This window comes from Camelina sativa, chromosome 20 (assembly GCF_030686135.1).
Source record: "Camelina sativa cultivar CO46 ecotype springtype chromosome 20, ASM3068613v1".
Classification (NCBI taxonomy): Eukaryota; Viridiplantae; Streptophyta; class Magnoliopsida; order Brassicales; family Brassicaceae; genus Camelina; species Camelina sativa.
The window spans coordinates 18,610,941-18,629,760 of NC_141899.1; the positions used below are offsets into that span (position 1 = coordinate 18,610,941).

Consider the following 18,820-nt stretch of genomic DNA (forward strand, 5'->3'; position numbering starts at 1 on the left):
CGTAGTACTTAGGAGCCAGCTTCTGATTAACTCGAACCACCACAGAACCTTGACGATACGGCTGCAATTTCAGATACACAAAATCACCAATTTCGAATGTCCTGTCAGTACGATGTGCATCCGCAAGCTGCTTCATTCGGTGTTGTGCTCGCAGTAGGTGGAACTTCAAAACTAACAACATATCTTCCCTCTCTTGTAAACTACGCGCCACAACAGCCACTTTAGACTCACTAGGTAGATAAGGAAGGTGGATTGGTGGCGCTTGACCATACACTGCTTCAAACGGACTCATTTGAGTTGCAGAGTGGAAGTTGGTGTTGTACCAGAATTCTGCCAGGGGCAACCAATTACTCCACAGGTGCGGTTTATCATTGCACATACAACGCAAGTAAGTCTCCAAGCACCTGTTTACAACTTCTGTCTGTCCATCACTTTGAGGGTGGTAAGCACTAGAAAACCTCAGCTCAACGCCTTGCAGGGAGAATAACTCATTCCAAAATTGACTAAGGAACACAGTGTCTCTATCACTGACAATCGATTTAGGACACCCATGTAAGCGAAAAACTGTGTCCATGAATACATGTGCTACGGACATCGCAGTGTAGGGGTGAGATAATGCCATGAAATGGGCTGCTTTAGTGAGTCTATCCACGACAACAAAGATTACTGACTTCCCTGCAGATACCGGTAATCCATCAATGAAATCCATGGAAAGATCTGTCCAAATGGTGTCAGGGATTGGCAGGGGTTGAAGCAAGCTAAGATAGGCAGCTGTGTCATACTTGCATTGTTGACACACAGAGCAACTGCGAATATAGTTCTGAATGTCTACCGCCATGCCCTTCCAGTAGAACAACCCTTTCACTTTGTGGTAGGTAGCATCGCGGCCTGAGTGACCACCAGTACCGGAGCAATGCATCCACTGAAGTATAGCGTTGCGCAAAGCAGTGTTCTGTGGCACAACAATCTTACTCTTCCTCCTCAAAACTGATTGAACCCAAGAATAATGTTTTTTAGCTCCCGGGTCCGCTTCCAAGTCTGCAATGATCTTCTTTAGTACCGCATCCGTTTCGTAATGAGATTGTATGTCCTTGAGTAGGTCACATTCAAGGACTGACATCGCCATATGCAACACCTCCGCTCCTTCAACCCGAGATAGTGCGTCTGCAGCGACGTTGTCCTTACCTTGGCGGTATTGGATCTCATAATCGAACTCTAAAAGTTTAGGCAGCCATTGTTGTTGCAAGGGAGTGTTCAAGCGTTGCTCCAACAGGTATTTTAGACTCCTCTGGTCTGTTTTAATAATGAAGTGGTTCGGAAGCAGATAATGGCGCCATTTCTGCACGGCAAAGACTACCGCTAAGAGTTCTTTCTCATAGATCGACAGTTGTAGCTGTTTTCCCTTGAGATGGCGACTGATAAATGCTAGTGGATGTCCTTTCTGCATTAGTACTGCCCCAATTCCAGTGGTACACGCATCAGTCTCCACTAGAAAAGGTTCGTCAAATAGGGGTAAAGCTAATACGGGAGCTCGACAAAGCGCTTCTTTAAGACTGACAAATGCAGCTGATGCATCTTCGGACCAAGCAAAAGAGTCCTTCTTAGTCAACAGCGTTAAAGGTCTTGCGATAGTCCCAAAATTTTTTACAAAGCGCCTGTAATAACCTGCTAAGCCCAAGAACCCTCTTAGCTGTTTAATACTTGTTGGAACAGGCCAATCTGCTACTGCTTTTACCTTGTTAGGATCAGTGGAAACCCCTCCTGCCTCAATGTAATGCCCCAAGTATTCGACCTTGGGGGAAGCAAAGTCACATTTACTCTCTTTAGCAAATAACTTGCTACTCCTCATTAACTGAAACACTTGCTCCAAATGAACGACATGATCCTCCATAGTTAGACTATAAACCAATATGTCGTCAAAAAAGATCAGAACGAACTTCCGCAGAAAATCCTTGAATACCGTTCATCAATCCTTGAAAAGTAGCAGGGGCGTTTGTTAGCCCAAAGGGCATGACCAGATATTCAAAGTGGCCACTGTGAGTTTTGAAAGCAGTCTTAGGCACATCCTCTGGTGCCATTTTTACTTGGTGATATCCTGCTCTTAAGTCAATCTTCGAGAACACAGTAGAACCGCCTAGTTCGTCCATGAGATCTTCAATCAAAGGAATCGGAAACCGGTTCTTAACCGTCTTACCGTTCAATGCCCTGTAATCTACACACAACCTCCACGTATCATCTTTCTTTTTGACCAACACCACTGGTGAAGAGAAGGGGCTTGAGCTCACTCGGATGGTGCCTGCAGTCAATAATTCCTCCACAATTCTATCTATTTCATTTTTTTGATAAACTGCATAGCGGTATGGCCTCTGATTGACAGGGTCAGAACCAGACTGCAACACGATCTGATGATCATGATTCTTCCTGAACGGCGGTAGTTCGGTAGGTTCTGCAAAGATATCAGCATACTCTGTTTTTAACTGCAGAATTGCCGCATTGTCTTCATTTGTTCTGCGACTCAACTCCAGTGCATATAATGTCAAGTCTTCCTCCTCCACCACTTCTTGAGCACAAATCATCGATACTTGCACTTCATCTTTGTCATACTCGTTAAACTTCTTGGCTTTAACCGTTCTGACTGCACCAGGTTTGATACCGTGAAGCAGAATCCTCTGTTTATTCCACCAAAAACCCATCTCCAACTTTTGGAAGTTCCAAGTGGTGTCTCCCAAGGGTGCTAACCATTGCACTCCTAGAACCATGTCACAACCACCAAGGGGAATGAGCATGAAGTCATCTTGGAAAGGGGTGCCCTGAAACTCCCACTGAAACTGCGAAACTCTCCCCTAAACTCTCAGCTTACTTCCATCCGCAACCGCCACACGAGAAATCCCTGCAGATTGTATTGACAACCCCAACTTTTGTGCTGTCCTAGGGTCCATGAAATTATGTGTTGACCCGGTGTCAGGTAAAATGAACATCACTTTCTTCTTGCGAACCCCCCTTACTTTCAAGGTATGGTAATCTGTGATTCCTGCAACAGCACTGATTGAAACTCGTGGCATATCCTTTTCCTCTGATACAAGCTCTACGCTCTCCTCTTGTTCCCAAATCTCCTCTTCTCCCCCTACTTCAATCATATATACCTGTGTTTTCTTATGCTTTAAGTAATGATCAGGTGTATACTTCTCATCGCACTGAAAACACAACCCCTTGGCCCTTCTCTCACTCATTTCCTCTTGCGACAAGTACTTCCTAGCTTGCTTGGGTAACGTACTGCCAACAACCTCCTGTCCCACCTCTTTTCGGTGTGACATGTTTTGCTTAGTTACAGACGTTGTGTTGCCACTATTGATGAATTTAGCTGTTGTTCCTCCTTGTAAAGACCCTTTAGCCACCGGATGAGCTGTTTCATAAAGACGCCCCAACACCAGACACTGGCGAACAGTCTGCGGCTGAAACATCCTGATGTGCACTTGAGTGTCAAGCCGGAGTCCTGCAAGGTAAGCACGCACCAGATAATCCTCCGAGAGTGAAACTCTTGCCCTGATCGCTTCAAACTTCTGATGATACTCAACAATTCCTGCCGTCTCCCGCAAGTTTTTGAGATCTGCAATCGGATCCTCCAACGCATCCACAAACCTCTCTCTCATCAAAAGTTTATAAGAGATCCAATCGTTCAGCAAACTCTGACCAAAAGGTGTTTGGACGAGAGCGTGATGCCACACCGACGCATGGCTGTCAAAGTGCATGGAAGCCATTCGTACCTTCGAGCTATCTGGTGTAGCATCCAGAACAAAGTAATCCTCCACCTTACAAACCCACTCTGAGAACCGCTCACCATCAAAACGTGGAAAATCCACCCTTCCCAAACGCGTAACTCCCGGATAATGGCCAGGGATAGATCCACCCCCACGATGATAGTCAAGACTACTTCCATAAGAATCCGGAGACCCTGAATCAGTCATCGGGCTCTTGTCCTTTGGTTGACAACTCGATGAAGCTTGTTGGACGGGAATCATGTGTATCATATCTGCGATGTTCCGGTCCATCTTCTTATCTTGCTCCGCAAGTGCCTTTTCTATCGCCTGAGTACGATCGAGTAAGCTCCGTGTGTCTCCGATCGTCTCTGTTTCACCTTCCCGAGCTCCATCGCCGCCCAGATCTTGTCTGTTCACCTGAGATCTCGTCTCAACCGCCATAGTTTCCGAGGTTCGTCTTGCTCTGATACCAATGTTAACGATAAATCAATAATGCGACCAAACGAAAATGATTCGATAAAAGAAACGATAAACGATTACAACGTTCACAACAAACGCAGCAACGTCATCTCACCAGCAAAAATCTCAGAGAGAGAAACCGGCTAAACGATGAGGAAAGTTCCAGAGACTCTAACAAATTCAGATACTTTTTGGCATAAAGAAAATACTGAGCTAAACATGTGCTCATATACTCTGCTTAACGTCGGTTAACAAACAGAACGTAGCCGCCTTATTCTTCCGTGACGATGACACGTCACTTCCGTTAACGTCCTCCTTGCTTTAGCCTCACGTGCTTCTTCTTCATTCTTCATCTCCACTGTACACGTGCAGGCTCACGATTCCCTACATCAGAAGAAGATCGAAGCGGAGAAGACTGTGATCAAAGTCTCAAAATTAAAGTCGGATTTAGTCAAGTTAGAGAAAGAGAAGACTAAGGAAGAACATATAGAAGGAAAAAAAAAAATCAATGGTATCATTCGTAAATAAGATATTTATGTGAGGGGTTGACTGTAAACAAAATAGTGTCAAATAATGTTAATCGTGTATTTTACCAATATTGAATAGTCGTGTATTTTACCAATATTGAATAGTGTATGTACTAGTTATCCTATTAAGTTCTAAAAACGTATCATTTTGCCAAATAACCCTAGAAATTATCTACGTATTTTACACTTACAACGAGATAAATTAAGAGAATTAGTTAACTTTTTAATCTATATTAAACCAAACAGTACGAAAATTTTCTTGTTATAAAAGTTGCATTATAATAATAATTCGGATACCAGTGAAGGCATATTTGTTTTGCCTTGTTTGATTTGATGCACAAAGAACGTTAAAGAGCTATAATCCATGGTATATGGCTTATCTTTGGTGCTCGTTTTCACAAATCCAAGCACAATTTGTATTTTTTACTGTGGAGTTTAACGTAGATGTGGTTGCCGTTGCTTCCTCTTTTTCTTCCCTACTTGTTTTCAGTTCTTCTTTAAGAAAGTATATGTTAACCAGCGAGATATTTGTTACAAAATTAAGTACATAGTGCTATTGAATAATACTTTTAACATCGCAATCCATTAACATGTTTCTACTTCAATTAAGTTCATAGTGCTATTGAATAATAGTGTCTGTTCAATCCATGATCAAGGAGTGCATAGTAGTAACTAGTAACCATAAACACACATATCACTAAGTGACCATCACCTGGATGGATTGATGGTTTGTTCAGAACGCACCTGTTGAGTCTTATATTTCGTTAATGTTATATTAGTTAATAGAACCAACATTTATCATACTTATCGCTTTTTGTTTTATGGTTTAGGCGTGTTTGTAAATACAATAACAAAAAAAATGTAACTAAGTGGAATATTTTTGTCAATCAAACGTAGTAGACACACCTTTTTCCCAATGGATTATTTGGCACCTTGAATAGTTCACAGGATCAATAATATAACAAAAACGACTCTGTTTCAGTCAGGATCTTCTAAGGTTCTTCTACAAAATCTCATAGCTCTTGATAAAACTAAATTCTACTGGATGGGAAAAAAGAAAGAAGAATCTGTTGGGAGCAGCAACATTTTTGAGTAACGAGGTTGTTGTTACTCAAAGATCAGGCATGCCCTTTCCTGTTTTAGCATCATATGTTTGCTCCCATACAAACTCCATTGGTGTGTCCTTAGGACCAGCTGAAAAACAAAGGTATTAATCTTTCAGCTAAGAAAGCATGTTTCTTCTTTGATCTCAAAAGGGAACAAATGAATCTATGGCAAGTTTAGAGAGATGTTGATCTACTAGGTACCAGTAGTGGGTCTTGGTGTTGCCCTAATCTTAAGAATCTCTGGGCGGGGAATGATGGAACCAGATGTGCCAGTGCCTCTAGCTACTCTAACTTTAGTTCCATCCTCTTAAGTACTTTACACCAACCTTACAAGGCCTCCTGAGGTAGAAGACGAATAAGAAATCTCTCTCACTCACTCACTTGAGAGAATTAGTAACAGTAAAGCAAAGTGAACAACATACATACAAAACATACCCAGTGAGTGGATCAACAACTTGGACATTAGAGGCGTGTAGAGGAGCCTCTACCGTGAAAATTCCACCTTCATGATCAGGGCCTCCCTTTATATGCTTCTTGATCTACGAATACTGAATCAAAATCATCTTTATAAAATATATATACATAAACAGTATAAAACAGGGTCTCAACAAGACAACAACAAGTAGTGAAAGACAATCTCTTACCAGATTCTTGCCTTCAACAATAACACGATTTTGGGATCGGATGACACGCTTGATGGTTCCAGTCTCACCCTTATCTTTCCCACGAATGATCATCACCTGGATGGATATAAAAGCAAAACCAAGACGAAACACCACAATCAAAACACACTAGAAGAACAAGAGAGAGAGAGAGAGAGAGAGAGAGGGAGAGAGAGAGAGAGATAGATAGAGAGAGAGATAGAGAGAGAGGGAGAGAGAGAGTGAGTGCTCACGCTCACTAAGGACATCTCCAACCCTACTCTATATTTTACTCTAAAATAAAGAAAATAATAGGATTGTTCTATATATAGAGCAACTCTATTCTCACCTCTATTTTTTTACACTAACTCCATTATAAAAGTGAAAATAGAGTAATACATTGGAGAAAAACAACGCTCTATTTTTGAGTTACTCTATTTTAGAGAAAAAAATAGAGAAATACAATGGAGATGGTCTAACATTATCCCCTCGAAGTATCTTCCAGTGTCTGATGAGTTTCTCAGCAGCTTTCCAACCCATTTTGTTCCTACTGCTCTTTCCAAGCATTAAGAAGAACCCAAAATCAAAATTATTATAATTTCATTTTCATACAAAACACAGACAAGACAAGAACCAAAAAAAAAGCAGAAATCAAGAAAACTAAAGAGCTGAAACAAAGAAAAAAAACAAACGAAAAGGAAGAATCAGGAGGAACTCACCGACGAGACTAGCGGCGGCGGCGACGGAAGAGAGAGCACTGTATGTGTCTTCGGGCTTTGGGGATCGCTCAAACGTTTACAATCGTGAGATTACCAAGTTATCCCTGATATTCCTCAAAACAAAAGGGTTCCGGTTCTTTACGAAAAACATTCTTATTGTGGTGTTGGATTCTTATTTATAAAGATTTTAAATTAAAATCACCCTCATTTTTATAGGGAGTGATATTGAATTCTTATTTATAAAGATTTTCCTCAAAATAAAAGGGTTCTGGTTCTTTACGAAAAACATTTTTATTGTGGTGTTGGATTCTTATTTATAAAGATTTTAAATTAAAATCACTCTCATTTTTATAGGGAGGGATATTAAATTCTTATTTATAAAGATTTTTAAAGGACGAGGGTGATTTTATTTTAAAATATTTTTTTATCGATATAAATTTTTTCGCACAAATATAATTATTTAAACTTTTGAGAATAAAATTTATTTTATTAAATAATATACAACATCTATATATAATAGTAAACTCACTTTTTGTGTTAATTTTAATTCAATGGATGAGATTAGTTTCATTTTAACATCTAATGGTTTAAAATTATTAATGACTCCAACAGTTGCAAATTATCAATCATGTCTTTTCGTCACATCCCCATGTTTCAAAAATCACACCTCTTAATTTTTGCATCTCTTGTTGTACCTAGAGGTGTCAAACGGGCCAGCCCGCACCCATCTGGGCCGTCCGCGGCGGGCAGTTTCAATTTTTTGGACCGCAGCGGGCTGGCCCACTAAGCCTGCGGACATAAAAGTTATGTCCAAGTCCGCCCCGCTGAGTCCAGCGGGTTAACGGGCTGGCCCGCGGGCCTAAATAATATATTAACAAAACAAAATAAAATTAATAAATTATAATTTTAAAAATAATTTTAAATAAAATTAATGTTTATATTGATTTTTATATATGTTTTAATTTTTGTATATTAAATTTATTTGTGTTATCACATAATTTTAAAAGAAATATGTTTAAAATATATAAAAATAGTTATATATCTATATTAAATATTTATTTTTATTTAATATTTGATGACCGTGGGCCAATCCGCCAATCCGCGGACATAACCCGCTATAACCCGCAATCTGCTTGGACTAGGCCCGCTTTTTAATGTGCCCAGCAATTAGTGTCCATACCCGCCCCGCAGAGGTACTATTTGGGCTAGGCCCGCGGGCATAGAGCCCGCTTGACACCTCTAGTTGTACCTCCATGTTTCAAAAATCACATCCATTGATTTTTACACCTTTTTATTTCACACATCTATGTCTTACACCTCTTTGTTGTATCTCCATGTTTTACATCTATTAATTTTTACACCTTTTAATTTTACACCTCTATGTCTTACACCTCTTTGTTTATTATATATAAACTTTTCTGGATTACATAAACAAGTTTCAAAAAATTGTTCTCTGAATACTAAATAAAACTAAAGAATTGTTTTTTTTTTTGAACACTAAAGAATTGTTTTATTTAAGTCTTTTTTAACTAACAAGCATCAATCTCTAATTCAAGGTAATTTTATATTTTCGCTGCAAATGACCTGTTAGTGTTTTTTCACCGAACCTGTTAATTTTTTTTATTAGATTATTATTACTGTTAGATACGGAGGAACAAAATATGAGTGTACGTGGCTTTTTAATTTGTTAAGTTGGGAAAGAGTATAACATTCAAGCATATAAAGTTTATTGTAGGACAGTACTCCCAGAAAGTCAAAAATATCAATAACGTCATGATAACATGCAGTGATGCTAGAGCTACACGGATAAGCCAAATTTTTTTAACAAACATTGTATAATTTTATATATGTTCTATTATTGACTTATTTAACCTATTTAATTTTTTTAACAAATATGGTATAATAAATATAAAAATCTTCTGTTTTTTTTGTTATGTAAGATGTCCATTAGATATAAATGATCCAGGTTAGTTTCCATTTTTTGTAAATAAAAATTTTAAAAAATTTAGTTGAATTTTAATTTCTTATACTTTCTGGGTGTCAAACATTTTGATAATATATAGAAATATTCCAAATGAGCATGGAAATAGAGAGTGCCGAAGAAAAAGCCAGACATACTTGTCACAACACAAAATCAAATTCTAGAAAGGTTTAGCACGACCAAATGACAAATCAAGTTAGGAAGAAAGGATCTACTAAAGGTAACTTATTTATTCTTTGATGACTTTCTAATTTGTATATACAATTTTTTAAAAACATAATGTATAGCAGCCATTCTTAGAGTGATCTGGAATCTGTCCAAAAAAAAATGCAAGAAATTTATAAAAAGAGTGTACCCAAATAAGTAAACATCAAAAGGTGAGATATTATTATCACCTGTTTCACCACATCGACTTCGTTTTCAATGTCGTTGATTGAAGAACATGATGGTATCGATTCATAGACATAAGTGGAAAATCAATTCCTAATATATGGTGGTTATGCACGTATTTCCCAAACTCATTTTTATCTTGATGATGTAATCTCATACCAAAAGCAATTGTGTTTTCATCACAACTTTTAAACCAAACAACATCAACGCATAAATAGAATTTGGTATTAGTTCTTTTCGGTTAGATTATTATATGTGCGGTCCAAAAACAAAAGGCACTACTCTCGATTTAAAAAGGTACATAATAACAAGATAAAAATTATTCGTTGCCAAAAAGACACAAGATAAAATTAGTGAAGTAACGTAATAGGTGATTAGTATAGTACTACACAACGGCCAATTATGTATACCCATAAACCAAAAGGCACTACTCTTGATTTTAAAAGGTACATCGTTTCAGTCATAACTATTAGATATTATATATACATCAACATTCTCAAGTTACGAGAACAAATTTCACTATTCCATTAACTTAGCTACAAAAATTTATAAGAAGATGGTTCAAAACAATATTCCACCGTATAAAACTATAAATATTTATCAAATCTGCAAATGAGGCGTGGACAGCATTATAGCCCTGAGACGGATACGGATATCCGGGGTTTTTCGGTATATCCGAATCCGGATCCGGATCCACCGGATATCTATCTTTCATATACGTATCCGCTCCGTCGTCAACGAATATCCGTTGACCGGATATCCGACTAAAATACCGGATACTCGCGGATATCCGAATCCGGATGCAAATCCGAATCAAAAGCATCTTACTATAATGGGCCTCAAATTTTATCCGAAAGCCCTGAACTATTTTATGTTTGTAAAGTGTTAAGAGTTATTTATAGGAAAAGAATCAACTATATTTCTTTCTTTCATCCGATGTGGGATAAATTTATAAGAGGAAATAAAAAATGTATGTTATGTAATTATGTTTTAAGGCCCACCATCTATGGCCCACGTCTCACCTCCTCATTTCCCACGGTCCTTTGAAAGCTGAGCTCCCCAAATAACCTTCACATTGTTAGCCAAAATTAGAAAAAACCTTCTCTTATTATATAAGATATTAGACCATCTTTATCCGGCCATCTTTATGGGTGTGCTTGGGTATATTTTTATTAAAAAAAATTCGAAATTGGGCTTAGAGCATAAAACATGTTCTTATTTCGGAACTGTTGTGAGGTGTGTTCTTCTGTGACGTGTCCAAATGGTATTGGAAAGAATTATTTGGGGGTCGAGAGTTTTATTTGGTTTCAACTTCTTTGGTTTTATCGACCTAGGGTTCATCTTCTTTAGTCTTCAAAGGGCAATTTCAGTGCCGATCTCTTCGTAACCGTCTTCGCTGTCTCGTCTGTGTCCGGCGTCTCTGCAAGCTCTTCCTCTCGACTTTCTCGGCTGTCTTGCGAAGCTCCTCACCTTCTCTGCAAGAGATCTCGTAGTCTCCTCCGTCGCCGCTGTCTCCTCTGTCTCGTCGGCGATCTCCTTACCGTCTACTCGTCTCGTTTGTCTCCGGCGTCTCGTCTGTCTCCGGTGTCTCGTCTGTCTCGTCTCACCTCCGGCGAACAAAGGTAAAGGTAATATCATCTTCTTGGTTTCATGGATCTGTCATCGATTTAGGGTATTGAAATCTTTGAAAATATTTGAATTAGGTTAGGATTTAGTCTCATCTGGCAAAGTTTTGATTAACATAGGATTTGTTTGAGTCAATTTTGAGTCTCGTGTGTTGTTTGAGTCAATTTTGAGTCGCGTGTGTTGTTACAGTCAAACCTTGTGAGTCAATTTCGATTCTGTTTGAGTGAATTTGCAGTAATGGTTTATCGCTTTTGCTTGAGTCTCGTGTGTTGTTACAGTATTTCGCTTATGTTTGAGTGAATTTACAGTAATGATTAATCCATTTTGCTTGTTTCTTTGATGAGGCTTCTAGGTGAGATTAAACATTGGAAATTAAATCGAGGAGAAGGATCATCAAACCTGCATCATCAAACGATAGGAATCTCAAGGTTAGTGTATATAGACAGTGTTGGGATTGTCGGTTGATTTGGTTTATTTCTTGCTTGTTTGATTTCGGTTATTTTTTGCTTGCGAGATTAGGTTTATTTTGTGCTTGTTTGATTAAGGTTTGATTAAAACTTGGATGATTTGATTGGTGTTGTGTTTTAGGTAGTAGTTTAAATTTTAAAACTTGCGAGACTGAGTTATATATGAAAGCATTAAAAGTAGTGGTTTAGGTAGTATGATTAGTTTTTGTTCTTGCGAGACTGAGTTATATTTGTTGTACTTGAGTGTTCTTGCTAGACTGAGTTAAATTTTAACTACTTGCGAGACTGAGAACATTTTTTAAACTTTAAAACTTTGAAATTTTTTTAAAAAACACTCAATGACCTATATTTACTTCTGATTTGACTGAAGTAGGTAATGGTTATTGAGAATTTAAAGGCCCTAACAACAAAATACTTTTGATTTAATGATCCTCTTACCTTCAGAATATTACACCCATCGTTTTAAGCTTCTTACATCCATCGTCTTTAAGCTTCTTCCTTCTTTAAGCTTCTTCCTTTCCTTAAGCTTCTTCCATCCCGTTTAAGCTTCTTCATTCTTTAAGCTTCTTCCTTCTTTATGCTTCTTTCTTCTTTAAGCTTCTTCCTTAGTTAACTTTCTTCCTTCTTTAAGTCTGATTATCCTATGGCATCAAACAACACTCCTAACAGTCAGTCTCAATCATACTTTAGCCTTCTTAACTTCCCATATGACAGCTTTGCTCCCAATATAAACACTGATTCGTCTCAAATCCCTGCTTTTAGTTCACAAACTAGTTCACAGCCGCCTATACCTCCTAGTCAATCAGAAGCGACTGCTGAACAGCGTAGGGAGAGACGCTTATGGACCGCACAAGATGACTTGGTGCTGATAAGCGCTTGATTGAACACATCGAAGGATGCTGTTGTTGGGAATGGCCAGAAGGCAGTGTCCTTTTGGAACCGTATAGGAAAATACTACGAAACAAGTAGTCATGTACTTGGTGGTGCTGAGTCTAGGCTTGCTGAACATTGTAGACAAAGATGGCAAAAAGTCAGTAAGGAAGTAAGCCAATTCTGTGGAGCTTTTGCAGGGCAGAGCGTGAGAAAGCAAGTGGCATGAATGATGTTGACGTTTTACAAAATGCTCACCAAATATATTTCAAGCTGTACAAGAAGAAGTTTGCTTTGGAGTATGCGTGGAGTGTGCTACGCTTTGAGCAGAAATGGGCTAACCTCGAGACGATGAACCCCACTCCCAAAACAACCAGTTCGAGCAAAAGGAAAGCTGATGAAGCTGCTGGATCTACAGGTTCTGTCGTTGGTGAGCACGAGAGCAGGCCTCCGGGCATAAAGGCATCAAAAAAAGTTAAGAGCAAAGGCAAAGAGAAGGCTACACCATCTGCTGAGTTTAGTAACATGTGGGAGATAAAACAGAAAGACCTAGAGGGCATGAAACAACTCCAAAAGATGTCCATTCTTGACACTCTACTTGCCAAGAATGAAACCCTAGATGATGATGAAAAAGCCCTAAAGAAGAAGTTAATGGCGGAACTTTTTTAACTTAGAAGAATTAGCTAATGTCCGCTGGAGTGTATGCTTGTTTGTTTTAACTATGTTAGTCCAATGTTTTTATGTTTTAATCATATGTTTTTATGTTTTAATCCTCGGTTTTTATGTTTTAATCCTATGTTTTTATGTTTTAATCCTCTGTTTTTATGTTTTAATCCTATGTTTTTATGTTTTAATCCTCTGTTTTTATGTTTTAATCCTATGTTTGTGTAACCCTATGTTTATTTGTTTTTAATGAATACGCATATGTTATTATGTTCTAATACGCATATGTTTAATGAATACGCATACGTTTAATGAATACGCATATGTCTAATACGCATACGTTTAATGAATACGCATATGTCTAATACGCATATGTTTTTATTTTCAGGTAGACGAAGATATGTTCTCTGATTATGACTATGGCATAAACAGCCCACTAGACTATAGTGATGATTCAGAATCAGAGGCTGAGACATGTTACTATGAACCTACACCATCAGTTGGACGACCTAGTCTTACGAACCATGAGGTATTGGTTCCACTACCTGCTCATGTGACACAACCAGCCGAGGTTGGATGACCTAGTCTTACGAACCAGCCGAACGACCAAGTCAACCAGCGTAACGACCAAGTGATCGTTGAGCTCAAGGACCAAGTGATCCAGCTCAACGACCAAATGATCCAGCTCAAGCTTTTGGTGATCCAGCTCAAGGACCAAGTCATGCACCTGAAGGACCACGTCTATCAGAGGCTCAAGTAAAGTTTGAGATGTTGTTTGCTGAGTTTGAGTTTGTCCGTTTGAGTCACATGTATTTACATGTATGTGTTTGCTTTGTTTGGACAGAGTCATTTATGTTTTTTGAGTTTGTCCGTTTGAGTCACATGTATTTACATGTATGTGTTTGCTTTGTTTGGACAGAGTCACTTATGTTTTTTGAGTTTGTCCGTTTGAGTCACATGTATTTACATGTATGTGTTTGCTTTGTTTGGACAGAGTCACTTATGTTTTTTGAGTTTGTCCGTTTGAGTCACATGTATTTACATGTACTTGGTGGTGCTGAGTTTGAGTCACATGGTTTTGTTTTTATTTGTTTGCCTTGTCACAAAGTCACAGAGTCACTTGGTCCTTGTTCGTCACATGCTTAATTTACAAACAACTCACATGCTTAATTGCTCTTGTCCGAAGTCCTTTTCCTCGTCACATGCTTAATTTACAAACAACTCACTCTTGTTCTATATATATGCGAAGAGATCAAGATCAAATCATACAAACAATTACATATATTTTCTCTTCTCTCTTTCTTTAAAGCTCTCTCTTTTGTTCATCTTATTCAAAATCAATCCATTTTATTTCTCTTACCAAAAACACTTTCTTTCTCAAGCCTTTCATGGCATCTTCTTCTAACAATTTTCACTATCATTATGATCCCAATAATGATAGTTTAAACCAATACTTTCAAGAGCAATTTAGCAACCAATTTCAAGCTGTTGAAGAGGAAAGTCCTGTCGAAAGGAAACCACGTATATATATCGATAGAAAATGCGAAGAAGGCCATGACCGTTTGTGGAACGATTATTTTTCTGATAATCCAACATACAATGCTCACCAATTCCGCCGACAGTTTCGAATGAACAAACCGTTGTTCTTGCGTATTGTGAATCGTCTCAGTGAAGAAGTTCCATATTTTAAGCCAAAAAGGGATGCAACCTTCCGGAATGGTCTTTCACCGCTACAACAATGTACTGCAGCAATTCGACTATTAGCATATGGGGCTGCAACGGACTCGGTTGACGAATATATACGTCTTGCTGAATGTACTGCTCGTCAATGTTTGGAACATTTCGTCGTCGGAATAGTTGACTTGTTTGGCGCTGAATACCTACGCCGACCCACACCAGAGGATCTTGAAAGGCTACTCTTTTATGGAGAAAAGCGGGGTTTTCCCGGGATGGTTGGAAGCATCGACTGTATGCACTGGAAGTGGAAAAATTGCCCAACCGCTTGGAAAGGAATGTATTCACGAAGCACCGGTAAGCCAACAATTGTTTTGGAGGCGGTAGCTTCACAAGATCTCTGGATATGGCACGCATTTTTTGGAGCTCCAGGTACTTGTAACGATTTAAATGTTCTTGATCAATCACCAGTATTTAATAACATTATTTACGGTCGAGCTCCCGAAGTTACGTACTATGTCAACGGAAATGAGTATAATTTGGCTTACTATCTGACGGATGGTATTTACCCCGAGTGGGCAACATTTGTTAAATCCATCCCACATCCACAACACCCAAAGCATCAATTGTTTGCAGAACGTCAAGAAGGTGCACGAAAAGATGTTGAGCGTGCATTTGGAGTCCTGCAATCTAGATTCGCCATGGTTAAGAATCCAGCTCTTTTATGGTCAAAGGGTAAAATTGCATATATTATGAGAGCATGTCTAATACTCCATAATATGATTGTCGAAGATGAACGGGATTCATACACACTCTATGACGAACAAGAATTCCAACAAGATGATGGAACTGGAACTACTCCGGATCTAACGTTTTCGGTAAATATGTCTTCAAATCTTGAGGGATTAGGTGATGGCCATACAATGATCCGTGATAGACAAGCACATCAAAATTTAAAGAAGGATTTGATTGAGCATATATGGAATAAATTTGGACCTTAAACTAAATATTAATTACATAAAATGTTTGTCTTGTTTAATTAATTAAGTAATATGTTTGTTTGTTTTTTTTTTCAAAATTTTATTTATAATGTTTTGTTGTTTCATTAATATTTGGTATTGTATTATGAATTTTATTATATGTTTTATAAGTTTGAAATTTAAGTGTTCTTTTATAATATTTATATTTTAAAAGTTTATAAGTTTTAAAAAATGTTTAAGAAATATTATATAATTGTAATAAGTTTTATTGTAATATTATATACTAAATTTATTAGATTTTATAATTGTAATATGTTTAAGAATATTTTATTATTAAATCTAATGATTTTAACCATGTTCTCCCTATAACTAACTTTTTAGCAAAAGTTCTTAACAAGTGTTCTTAGATTATTTTCCTAATATATTTAACCTAAGAACACTCAAAAGTGTTATCCCTTTAAAGATGCCCTTACATCCACCCTTCAAACAATAATTAAAGCCAAATATTCACATGTACCGGATATTTTGGCGGATCTGGATATCCGGGTTATAATATTCTTTGCATCTGGATCCGTATCTGTTTTAGGCAGATATGAGTTTTAAGTATCCAAATCCGGCTCTGCTTGGACGGATATCCGATTTTTCGGAACGGATTGGACCGGATACCAGATCGGATTCTGGATACCGGATATTTGGTCTCAGGGCTAGACAACAACACATTTTAGGAAGGGTAATACGAATATGGGAAGTAAGAAATCCAAAAAACTGGAAATGAAATTATTAGTTTGAATTTTCTTCTTCTGGATGAGAAGGTAACTTATTACATTCACACAAGTTACTTTTAAAAATGTTTAACATATGATTATTATGTACGTCTAAACTAAGTTTTGTTTATAGGATACAACTATGTATTTGTTAATTATTTATGGTCGTATGAAAATAAAAATGATCACTGAATAAGACACGTCATGTCTGTCTTATTAATAGATTGAGCATTACTTTTTTTTTTTTTTGTGCATCCAAACTCTTCATTCAAACTTAGCAAAATACAAAGGGATAGAGCATATTCAAACATGCCCGAATAGCAAACTTTGAAATTAAAGCATAAGAACAAGCAGAGATTAAACATAGAGACACAAACTTGACAAAGCTTGATAGGGAACCAGGAGATGTGTTGAAACAAACTATCACAAGAACACCCATGAGAGAAGATAGCATACAACACAAAAAGCTCAACTAGTAATACGATAGTCACCAAACGCTGTGACTTTGAACTGAATTTCGAGCCATCAACAGTGGCTCTAGGTTGAAGGCAACCTGCAGGAAAGCCGGAGGAGGTTCCGGTAAACAAGCACCGCCACCGTTGGGCGGAGTCTGAACCAACAAAAGTGATTCTGGACTGACTGCAAAGAGGACCTGACGGAGAAGTATCTGAAACAGGTACGGAAAAGCAGGAGAAGTATCCAGTGCTCTGTTGGGGGTGGAAGCAGGAGGTGCCGCGAGGAGTTGCATCGCGGCGGCGGCTGCCAGGAGGGACGGCAACAAACACACCAGTTGAGACCATCAAGTTAGTCTGGTTCTTCGGGTGGGCACAAGAGGCGGAGATGAGGTCGCTGGATAATCCGCATAGGGGGAACTCCGAAAGAAAAAAGGACTGAAGCCGGAGGTTAGAGGCGGTTGGGGACTTAGCCCGACGAAAGAGGACAGCAGATCGAGAGAGAAAGTTTCTCCGAAATCTCGCCGAGGAGCTCTCAGATCCCGAATCGGGGTGAGAAGCATAGCCAAACGAAGACATCACCAGAAGGAGGCGAGCGACGGAGGAAGGTAGAACACGGCGGAAGTAGCGCCGGATCTGAAACCGGAAATACGGTTCGAATACACCCTTGAGATGAAGCGAGATTGGATTTGACGGAGATGAACAGGGCAGTAAAGAGAAGATAGAAACTGTCGCCGGCGAGCCAAAGCAACACCGGCACCGGTAGGCGGAGACTTCTTTGTAGATTCGGGAATTGCGGCTAGGGCGAACAGCAAGGAGGAGAGAACTAATCTAATTTTTTTTTTTTTCTATTTTTTACGACGAAAAAAGTTTATACCACCGTTTTTGATTAAGAAAATGAGAAGGTCATGTCTCTCTCTCACTCTCACTTTCAATGTTTGTACTTGTTAGTTTTCATACATTTTTGTTTTACACATTTTATTTCATACATCTTTGTTTTCACACGTTTTTATTTTTATATATACAGATTTTATGGACTTTGAAAAGAGTTTTTGTTTTCTTGAGTATTGTTTCACATCTCCAGGTTTTAAAATTTCTGAGTATTATTTTCTTTTAATTTATTAATCAACATTGATTCACTCATCTTTGTTAAAATTTGGATTGTTTTATTTATGGGTGAGTTACTAGAATATTGCATAAAAGCTTCCTTATTACAAAAGTAACATACAATTGTTTGTAATTACTAGACTAACACATTGTACCTATACTACCCCTGAAACTAGTGTTAGGAAAAAACGTAATTACGGCTAATGCCATTAGAAAAAAAAAACATTGGAAGTTGGGACTAAGTCTACCGATCCTTTGATGGTAGATTTATACATGTGGACTGATTAAAGGTGTACGTCAGATATTTTTGGTACACTTAGTTGTAGTGCTGGTACACTTTGCCGTCGACGTAGATGGTACACTTAGTTGTAGTGTTGGTACACTTATCGGTGGACGTATATGTGTATCAAAAACTAAGTGTACCAAAAATATCTGACGTACACCTTCAACAGTCAATATGACCCAAAAGATATTTATGGTAGACTAATGGTCTGTTGCGACAGATTTATGCGACAGCCTTCTCTCGTTACAGATATTTTTGGTATACTTTGTTTGTTTTTTGAAATAGTTTTCGTTGTGTTGTGGTAGGCTTCTTGTCCGTGGTAGATTTAGTAAGCAAGATTGACAGCTGTAAAG

At 38.2% G+C, this 18,820-nt stretch overlaps 2 protein-coding genes and 1 pseudogene across 3 annotated transcripts; 1 reads left to right on the plus strand and 2 right to left on the minus strand.

Annotated features, from left to right (window-relative positions):
• Nucleotides 1–1,916: 1,916 nt before the first annotated feature.
• LOC104772620 (uncharacterized) lies at nt 1,917–4,199 on the minus strand. Its single transcript, XM_010497212.1, has 2 exons — nt 2,861–4,199; nt 1,917–2,749 (listed from the first exon to the last, which is right to left on the minus strand). The coding sequence occupies exons 1-2, from the start codon at nt 4,197–4,199 to the stop codon at nt 1,917–1,919; spliced, it is 2,172 nt and encodes a 723-aa protein (XP_010495514.1).
• A 1,422-nt stretch (nt 4,200–5,621) lies between these two features.
• On the minus strand, nt 5,622–7,416 carry LOC104771095 (uncharacterized; annotated as a pseudogene). Its single transcript, XR_015593734.1, has 6 exons — nt 7,211–7,416; nt 6,972–7,041; nt 6,495–6,590; nt 6,286–6,389; nt 6,052–6,189; nt 5,622–5,938 (listed from the first exon to the last, which is right to left on the minus strand). The product of XR_015593734.1 is annotated as an uncharacterized LOC104771095 (transcript).
• Nucleotides 7,417–12,769: 5,353 nt separating this feature from the next.
• On the plus strand, nt 12,770–13,213 carry LOC147919144 (uncharacterized). The gene has a single exon (XM_087503863.1). It carries the CDS (start codon nt 12,770–12,772, stop codon nt 13,211–13,213), a length of 444 nt encoding a protein of 147 aa, XP_087359989.1.
• The last annotated feature ends 5,607 nt before the right edge of the window (nt 13,214–18,820 follow it).

Excerpts from the sequence above, each read along its gene's own strand:
- LOC104772620 (XM_010497212.1), bottom strand. The coding sequence starts at position 4,199 with ATGGCGGTTGAGACGAGATCTCAGGTGAACAGACAAGATCTGGGCGGC. Across the intron at positions 2,750-2,860 it reads TGTGGCGGTTGCGGATGGAA|GAGTGCAATGGTTAGCACCC; the intron begins GTAAGCTGAGAG and ends ACATGGTTCTAG.
- LOC147919144 (XM_087503863.1), top strand. The coding sequence starts at position 12,770 with ATGAATGATGTTGACGTTTTACAAAATGCTCACCAAATATATTTCAAG.